At 43.4% G+C, this 10,077-nt stretch overlaps 1 protein-coding gene across 1 annotated transcript in view; it reads left to right on the top strand.

Moving 5' to 3' along the window:
• The first annotated feature begins 125 nt into the window (after nt 1–125).
• LOC310991268 (adenylate cyclase 9) overlaps nt 126–10,077 on the top strand; it is a 34,531-nt gene continuing 24,579 nt past the window's right edge. The window contains exon 1 of the mRNA XM_083978908.1: nt 126–2,628. Coding sequence (XP_083835034.1) covers nt 747–2,628 — 1,882 coding nt within the window. The 5' untranslated portion in view covers nt 126–746. The remainder of the gene's footprint in view (nt 2,629–10,077) is intronic.

The following is a 10,077-nucleotide window of genomic DNA, read 5'->3' as shown; positions in this document are numbered from 1 at the left end:
AACTGTTGACATCCTATAGCTTATCTGTATCTGCTCATACAATGAAGCCCTGGACCTGAGCAGCACTGTGTGTTTTTTTTTCCCTCCACACACACACAAACAGTTATTTCGGAATGAAGAGAAATTTGGCCATTTTTCCTTAAGCTGTCTGACTCTGTCATGTCAGCAGTATTGAAATATTGCGCACATCCAAGAGGAGGTAATTTCCAGTCATGTAACGTCAGGACTGACTTGATGAAGGCATAAAAAAAACCGTTGCATCACTAACCAGTCCTTTCCGAGAAGGATGTTCAATTCAGGAGGCAGAAAGAGTGATGACAGTGTTTTTACCGCAGCTGGAGAGAAAGCCGGGCTCAAACCCAGAGCCTCTTTGGAGAAGGATACATGTAATGTGAGTACTGACGCAAACCCGGGGTCGGATAATGAACTGCTCAAGAAACTGGAACGGCGCGTCTTGTGTGAGTGAGTGTGCAGGCTGCTGTGTGCGTAGCAAAGACGTCTGTGCCGTGCTCACCATTCATGCAGTGTGATTATTCCTACAAACACCTTTGCTCTCTCTCTCCCCCTCTCCGTCTGCCTGCCTGTCCCTCTCCCTCTCCCTCCTCTCCGTGCCACATGTGCACACACGGCGCCCACGCACCGCGTGTAATTGCTGGGCGCCATCAGAAGATACTGTATTAATATTTAACACCTTTCCCCGCGCCACCACCCCCACCCCCCCTCGTTTCCGCGTCACACCAGTCAATATGGCCACTCTGCAACATCACCGGCAGCTTCTCATGCATGGCACGGAAGTGAGCTGCGACTCCAGCGGGGACGGTGCAGTCACCGTGCGGATCACCAACAGCGCGCCACACGTGCATCAACATGAGCCACTGAGAGGCAGTGGAGCAGGAGGAGCTGGAGGCTTTGGGGCTGTGAGTAAAATGAACCCTAACCTCCACAAATACAGCATCTCCTCCAGCTGCAGCTCAGCAGACTCCAGACCAGCTCTGACTTCCACTTCCAGGGTGCAGAGGAAGGCGCCGCCGCTGTTCGAGCGCTCTGCTGCACAGTGCTGGGACCCCAAGTTTGACTCCTCTATCCTGGAGGAGGCGTGCCAGGAGAGGTGCTTTCCTCAGACACAGCGGCGCTTCCGTTATGTCCTGTTCTACCTGGCCGTGGCGGCCGTGCTCTGGGGCGTGTACTTTGGGGTCAACAGTGACCGCTGCAACCCCCTGACCTTCCTGGCCCCCACCGCCTCCTTTTTGGTCCTCCTAGTGCTCCTGTTTTTGTTCACCTTCACCCAGCCGTACACACGGCTGTACAACCAAACCTCCCTACTCTTGATAGCGGTCACCTTTGCCATAACCTTAGCTCCACAGATTCAGACTGCAGGTTACACTGAGCTGGAGGGGGCTGGTGGTGGGAATACCTCATATCTCTCACCAGATGCAGCTGCACCATCTTCAACCTGTTGCATATCCCCTGTAGGCACCTTTTCCCTGTGTATGGAGGTTCTGCTGTTGTTATACAGTGTCCTCCATGTCCGTTTGTATGCCTCCGTGATGCTGGGGTTCCTCTATTCTATATTATTCGAGGCATTAGGATGGCTGCCATTGCTTCAAAGTTACGATACAGGATTGGAAACAGGATTAGCACGTCCAGCTTCCAACTGGGAAGGAGACACACTCCGTTGGCTGGGCCCAGCCAAAGCTTTGCTCCACCTCTGTGCCCATGTCATCGGCATCCACCTGTTCATCATGTCCGAGGTGCGTTCCCGCAGCACCTTCCTCAAAGTGGGCCAAGCCATCATGCATGGCAAAGACTTAGAAGTGGAGAAGGCCTTGAAGGAGCGCATGATCCACTCGGTCATGCCACGGCGAGTCGCAGACGAGCTGATGAAGCAGGGTGATGATGAGGGCGGCGGTGAGAACTCTGGCAAACGTTACTCCTCCGGTGCATGCTCTGCCTCGGCCGTCTCAGTGGGCGGCGGAGGAAGTGGCGGAGCTTCACAAGCCCCGAGTGCCGCAAACCCCAAAAATCACCCTCACAACAATCACAAACGCAAGAAGACCTCCATCCCTCGCGGACAGATCATATTTAGGCCCTTCAACATGAAACGCATGGAGCCTGTCAGCATTCTCTTTGCAGACATTGTAGGTTTCACCAAAATGTCTGCCAATAAGTCAGCGCCAGCCTTGGTGGGCCTTCTCAATGACCTGTTTGGGCGTTTTGACCGGCTCTGTGAACTAACTTGTTGTGAAAAGATCAGCACTCTGGGCGACTGCTACTACTGTGTGGCAGGATGCCCCGAGCCCAGACCGGACCATGCCTACTGCTGCGTGGAGATGGGCCTGGGCATGATCCAGGCCATCGAGCAGTTCTGCCAGGAGACGTGCGAGACCGTCGACATGCGTGTCGGTGTCCATACGGGCACAGTCCTGTGTGGGATCCTGGGAATGAAGCGCTTCAAGTTCGATGTGTGGTCGAATGATGTCAATCTGGCCAACTTGATGGAGCAGCTGGGCATGGCAGGGAAGGTCCACCTGTCAGAGGCCACCGCTCGATTCCTGGATGACCGCTACCAGAGGGAGGATGGGCGCGTGGCAGAGAGAGCTGGGCAGAGCGCGGTGGAGAAACTTAAGGGTAAGTTCATATTTGTTCTATATGCTTTTTTTAAATGAACTGAACCTCGGTGTAACAGAAGTTGGATATTAGAGAAAGAAAGAATCACTGATCTTGAACACAAATTCATCATAAATGATTTGACATGAGAAAAAAAAGAGAAAATTACCTATGAGTTTATCTACAAAGCTGATTGAGCCTGGCTTATGATAACACTCAACTTGTGATAATAAGGTGAAGAGGACAGCAAAGGCTAAATACACATGATAAGAAGAGGCCATGTCATTTCAATAAACTCAAACGTGTACGGGATAAAGGTTAAATGTCTACATTCTCTCAATGTGGTCAGTCATCAAGGTTGAGTGGGGTCACTGCGTGCCTAGACAGCACTAAAATATGTTATCTGACCAGTTAGTCCTGTTGAAACAGCCACCAACAGAAGCAGATCAGGCTACAAGATCAAGAGATTAGAGCACCAGGAAGAGAGACATGTTTTGGTTTATTTCAACTGGCTATATTTCAACATTGACTTGTAATACTAACTGTCATTGTCAGTGCTGGGGGAATATCTCTCTGAAGAAAACAAATCAATTGAAGTATTTAATAACATGTGAAACATAGGCCAGTTTATAGTGTATTTAATGTAGTTTTGTTGCTCAAGGACGTACATTGTCCACTCCAAAAGGAAATATTTTCCTAATGCTGGTTTTGCACAAATGTGTATACATTTTAAGTTTGTTGTTTTGGAGTGAAACTCTACAGATTTATTTGGAGCTCCATATTGAAGTTACTATCCATTAATAGTATTGCTATGCAACAAATGTTACATAGTAATACTATTAATGGATAGTTATGGCATGAGGATGGCCTCAGTGTATTTGAACAAGTAGTTAAGATGCAGTCAAACAAGGTCAGTTTTACTACACAGATCAGGCCTGCTCTTGGACTAAGTGCAGTTTTAAATCATGCAAACAGTGTATAACCTTCATAGGCTGTTTGTCCTCTTATCCCTGACTGTGTTTGTGGCTTGTTGTTGTGGTTGGCTAGAATGTTGAAGCAAGAGATCGCAGTTGGTAAGAGGAGGGCCGACCGGCTTTACTGTTCTGAAGCAGGTATTGTACTTGATTCCACTGGATTAAACAGTTGATCACCATATTGTGTCCGCTACTTGTAGGATAGGAATAGTAGGGGGATGGTGCAGACAGAGACCAGACAGAGGCTGGTAAAAGATATGGAAAGAAATGTGACTTGACTGCCTGCTGCTAGTCCATGCATGGATCATGCTACTTGCTAAGTGGAAAATTCATCAATTCAGCAATTGCAACTGTGTGCTCGGCAGTAAACCTTAAAGGCAGGCCTTGCATTTAGTGCACGGGGATGCCATAGGTCATTCATGAAACAGAAGATAAAAATGTTTTGATGGTCACAGACTTAAAAATTAAAGTGCATATTTGCTTGTTTTACTCTGCTGCTGGTCAGATTAAGTTTTTCTAAGACAGCACTTGGAGCTCTGGTGATATGAAGGACCTTTGTTACACAAACACACACCCACACAGACACAAACCCAGACACCAACACACTCAGTCTGTCTCAATAGTCTGTGAAAAGCAGCATCAATGGAGCTAATCTCTCCAGCAGGGAATTCCTCGTGGACCATCTAATCTTAGGTCTCTAGTGAACAGAGACTGTCTGTTCTATTGTCAGGCCTTATGTCAGAGTATATTCACACTTGGCTCTAAATGGTGCCATCACTCTCTATTTCCAGACTAGTGAACAGTGACAGAGTGAGATATTGACATGCAGCCTTTGTTCAGGGAGAGAAAAGGGGAGAATGGCATCTAGTTTCCAGCTGAAAGAGGGACCCACATTTTCCTGCTCAGAGAAAGAGATGACCTTAACAGTTAGCTTCTGTAGCACAGGGAAAGTGTTTGGCACAGGTTTTTGTAGGTAAATCGTTCTCAGAAATCAGCATGCCCCCTCTTTTTGAGAGAAATGAACAGCCGGCATCATAGGCTATACTGAGCGAGGTAACAGCTGTTTTGCACAGGAGACTGAATAGCTGGAAAAATGACGTTTTTGTAGGTGTTGATGATGTTTGTTTGCTCATCTGAGATTGATTCATTTGCCAGTGATTTTTCAAACCACCTGAATGTGTTTGTCTGTTTGAGGCATCCTTTCCCCTGAAAATCAAATCCATTCTCTTTGAAGTTTTGTGAATTGTTGTATCACTGGGCCCACTGTCATGCCCATTTTCTTTTACAACAGTTATAAGCTTTTGCTTTCATTGCACATCAAACCACTCCTCCATTTCTCTTGAATCTCACAAACAACAGTTAGTAGCTGGTCAGGTAGGCTACATAGTTTGTTAAAATGTATACAGTTTTAAAAATTGAGGTTTCAGAAATCATTTAATCAGTTTCATGTGTGGTATACTGAATCATTTGGTTTATTTCTTTAATTCCTCACCTCCCACTGGCTGTCTGCCCCCCCTCCCCCCATGTTACACATCCCTCTCTCTGCTTGTGCTTATTCTCATGGTGTTATCACATTCATTGCCCCAGACTCTCACCTGTCACCCAGGCCTGTGCATGTGGCCTGTTGTGTAACTCTACTTTAGCGCTGTCTGTCTGTCTGTCAAGGCTTTGCTCTAGATCCCACAGCAGGCTGAATGAGTTGTCTCAGATAGCGTGCTTTCAACCTTTCGTTTTCTGGTAGTCCCTGAATACCCATCTCCCTGCTCTCCTTTAAACAAGACCTGAGCGCAAACCGAGCTTTGTTCGACCATGAATGCTGTCACTTGTTAAGATACTGTAGTTTCCCAGTAGTTGTTTCTGAATTGCACTTAAAATGATGTATGTAATGGATTGTGAAGGATGATTGAGCCACAAACAATCTCCCATCACGCGCAATGCAGCGCATGGAAGGGATGAGTCATTTCTCTGTTGACAAATGTATTAATTATGCAGGTATGCAGTAAAGGGTTTAAGTGTGAGGCAAAATAAGCAATGTTCTCAAGGCTCAGAGCACTCGAGTGATAGATGAGAGGTCTAAGATGGTTAAAGCTTGAACTGTACAAACTTCTGAAAAGTACACAAGTACAGTTTACTTGTATTTCATATCCACAATCCATTTATGAAATTGAAATATAATAGGCTAAATAAGCTGCTCTAAAGTGTAAAAAGGGTCAAATTAAAAATTAAAAAATTACCATGGCTATTTGGAAAACATAAAACAGGACTCATGCTTTCAAACTATCACTATTACTTAAACTATCACTTATTGAATAGGTAATGAAGGAAATACAGCGCACCGTGCAGAGCTCACATCTCCTCCCCCCCCCTCCCCAATCTAAAAACAACTTGCACCGACAATTAAAGGTAATAAACCTACTCCGAAAACTATAGGGATTATGGCAATAGGTGAATTTGCCAAAATGTTGAAATATCCCTTTTAAGTAATTTCTAATTGGAGCACATGCGTACTTATGAGAACAAATATTAAGCCTTGTTTGATGCTGTGGGATTTTTCATATCATATATCATTTGCCAGTGAGAGACTGTGATTTTACATCCTCCATTTTCCCGTTTGGTCTTGAATCTGAATTTCACTCGTGTCACTGGCTGCTTCCAGTCTCTCTGTCTGACTGCTTGTGTCTCCTCCATCCTCTCTAATCCAGCCCTGCCATTTCTGTTCCTGGCAAACATACACACTTGTATTTCACTGCAGGTGGCAAGGACTGCGGTTTCGTGCCCCCAATATTTTTTGTTTGTTTAGCTTGTCTTTATATTCTGTCCGTCAATGCTGTGTTAATACCTTTCCAGGCTTCCCTTGATGAATGTTCTAGTTTGGGCAAATGAGGTTGTAGAGTTTCTCTGTATGCCTGTGTCTAAATGTTAACTTTACAGTGTAGTATAGCAGGAAAGTTGTGCACCTGCAGACTCGAGATTTGGAGCCTGAACCCTTCTCATGGTGTCGGTGACACTGGCACCTTGTCGGTTTCAATCCGTGTGAGTCCAGAGGTACTTCTTGTGTGTGCATATTTGTATTCCAGTACAGTGTGTTGCAGTGAGAACTCCATGCCCTGAGGCTGGTTAATCTGCGTTAAATCAAATGTGTCACCTAAATATGCAGCACCAAATGGCAGATCCTTAATCATAACCAGGCCAGACCGCAGTGGGTCATGGGCTTTGATAGTTTACTCTGTGTTTGTCCCCATCCACTGTTTTTCTGTGAAATAATTTGTAAAAGCAAGATCATTGATGTGAAAAATACGTTGATTTTCAATCCACTATATACTTTATCATAGATAATGCTGGTTGGCAAATCCTTTTCTGCAGACTAACGACAGTGGAAATCCCTTCACCTTCCTATTGTTTAATCTTGTGCAGTAATGGCAATTTCACATGTACATAGATCATAATGACTCTGATCTAAGTGGCAAATACAGACATTCATCACTTGGTTTGAAATTTAGTGAGTTTCAAAGAACGGGTTAATACATACAATAACTTCTCTGATGGTGATTCATGTCATGTAACATTCATTGAGGCTCTTCATAGCAGGCCTCTTCACAGGCAACATCTTGACATGTCATAAGAAGAAAAGCACAGGTGTGTATAATAATGAAATGAATGATGGCTGAATTGCTTTTAGCTGCTTGAGTCTCAGGGTCCGGGTATTGTTCATGCTGACTCACTGTCACACTGTCATGGCTTCCAGGGAATCATTGTCAGTATATTTAATAACACCTGTGCTTTTCCTATTCTACCAGCTCAAAATTTGCACTTTATTACTTGCCTAGCCGATGATCAGAATCGTCTCAGCTGACAAACTTAACAACATTTCAAGTAATTTCCAGGCAAACGTACTGAAAATTTCAGGTCTAATATTTTGAATGATTTTTTTGACGTATGAAAAGCTCCTTTGACACAACAAGAGTGTCTTGACGGCAGTAGAGGAATGAGAGTATTACTTGTTTACTTTCTGCAGCCAAAGTTTACGCTGTTTTTAAGCGGGTTCAGATTTTATTACAGAACATCGGAGAAGGAAGAGATGAGCTAAGAGTTAGAGCACCAGGAAATGTGTTCTTTCTGCTGTATTCTAACTGCCTCACCTCTTCAGATATTCATCTGTCAGTGAGAGCGGCAGCACCACATACACGGCATGCTCTACAAGTGACTGTGTATCTGTATCTGTGTTTGTGTGTGTATGTTTTATGATAGAGATAAAGCATCCAGAACATAAAACTAAATTGATTGGTGAAAGTCTTTGTGGCTCATATACATAGATGCTCATGTTATCACTGAGATTTATCACTGAGAGGTGAGAACAGAGCCTTTAAAATGATTCAGACTTCCTCAAACTCTGTATGCTTGTTTTATTTTCTTTATCTATACCTTTTCTCTCTCCCTCTCAGCTTTTTTGCATAGCCTTCCTCCTTCACTGTCACACACACTATCTTAAACATACCTTCTGGTTCTTTGGATACATAAATCATATCTTGCTTCCCTGTGTGTCTGTGTGTTGCATTTGTGTTTGTGAGGGGGCTTTTTTTTTTTTGTATGTAGTTGATAGGAGACAGTTGCCCTCAGGCTGGTGACCCATCATGGTGTTGCTTCGGCCCAGCTACTCTTACATCACTGGTTCTCAGAATCGCTCTCACTACGAGGTTCAAACGTCAACTGTAATCACTTGACTAGCTGGTCATGCAAGTGTGTCTCAGTGTCTCTGTCTGTGACTGGCTGCAAGGAATAAAGACAAAAATTCTGTCCAGCATCAGAGCAGAACCTGTGTCAATCAGACATAAATTAATGCCTAAAGGAGACAGAAAAAAATATAAAAATGTGAGTTATTGAGATGATAACATTTCTAATATTATAGTTTTATTAACCTAGGTTATCATTTCATTAGAATTTGCAGTATTTTTGTTACAATCAAAGACCTTATCCTATGAATGGTCATCATCTCAGTGCTAGTGTGTTAATGAGACCAGGATTCATGATTTATCGCTCACTTTATGATGATAATGTCCTGGGAGAAAAAATCTCTTGATATTTGACCTGTCTCTTGGTACACTCCTCTCTTGGTGTTTTATGTAGGCCTACACTAAAGCAATGCCCTTTGTTACATGACATGAGTCGATCTGATTGAATTCTTCAATGTGTATTTTCTAGTGTTTAGGACTCTGAGGCAGCCGAGGTAAAAGTCTGACTGAAGGGTACACAGTAGAGTATAGGGAATCCACAGCTTCTGTATTTCTTTTCTCTTCAGACAGGTCACTGTTATTGCTACTTACAAGTTGTAATTGTCAAGACCGCATACTTGATTTGAAATATTTTATAACCCCTTTACTACAAATTGCATATATTCTACTAATAAAGGTTTTCTGAGGTGTTTCAGATGCTTTCCGGGCAGAGTGTGTTTCATTCAGAAATGAGCACCAGCTCTTACTTTTGACAATACTCACAACAGACAACCCTGCAACACAAACATTTTCTAAAACTGTAATTTATCTAGGTAAATAAAATGTAACTAAATACATAAGATGAAAATGCATTACTTGACTGTCTTTCCAGTGAACACACACACACACACATACTGCACATGAGTGGACCTACAATTACCGACATTATGCTCCTCTAACAATATTATATTAGGTACATCCTTATTCTATTATCATTAATACTGTGTGTTTGTTCCAGAGAGAAAAGGGATCATGTAGATCTGGCACTGAATCATAATTATACAGTGATGGCAAGCTAACTAGCAAATGAAATAACCTCCAGAATAACAAGGGAGGACCATACAGTAGGTAGAGCTTTCTGAGGCCTGTTCTCTTTCTCCCTTTTCTCCTAATAGAAATCCAGTTGCTCTTTTATCTTCACTTGCACCCAAATATACACTTTGTGTTATTCTCTCTCTCTCTCTCTCGGTAGATCTAGTAACATTCAGTCATTGTGTCTCCCACACAGCTGTCTAATGGAGCTTATTCTATTCATCCAGCCGACATATTTCACGAGAAGTTTGTCATTCCTGTTGCTCAAGAATGTGTTGAGTCAACGGTGTTCATGTGTGCGTGTTCAGTGTAGATAAGCATGCCCAGCCCTGTCCTAGTCTGATTGCAGATGTGCAGAGTGTACACGCGCGCACACATATTTTAACTGGTCTTTCCAGAGAGTTGTTGTCCATGCAATATGCTGTGCTATTTCTGGGCGAAGTCTTCAGTTAATTTCTGTAATTAAGTCAATTTTGAATAGATGAGTCACCTGCTCATATTTAATCATTTTGACAAGTCTGTCCAGTCTTCCTAGAGTATGAGTGTGTTTTACCTAGAATTAGCAGGTTGAATAGTCAAGTCAATTACACATTACATAAAGACGTGTGTCACAGGTATTTAACAGACAATGCTATCACAGTTCTATCTCAAAGACTTTATCATGGCCACATGCCCATGTAATGATTTACTGAAAT

This window comes from Trachurus trachurus (assembly GCF_905171665.1).
Source record: "Trachurus trachurus genome assembly, chromosome: 1".
Lineage (NCBI taxonomy): Eukaryota > Metazoa > Chordata > Actinopteri > Carangiformes > Carangidae > Trachurus > Trachurus trachurus.
The sequence above is the reverse complement of the archived record's forward strand: the minus strand, read 5'-3'. Positions and strand labels throughout refer to the sequence as shown.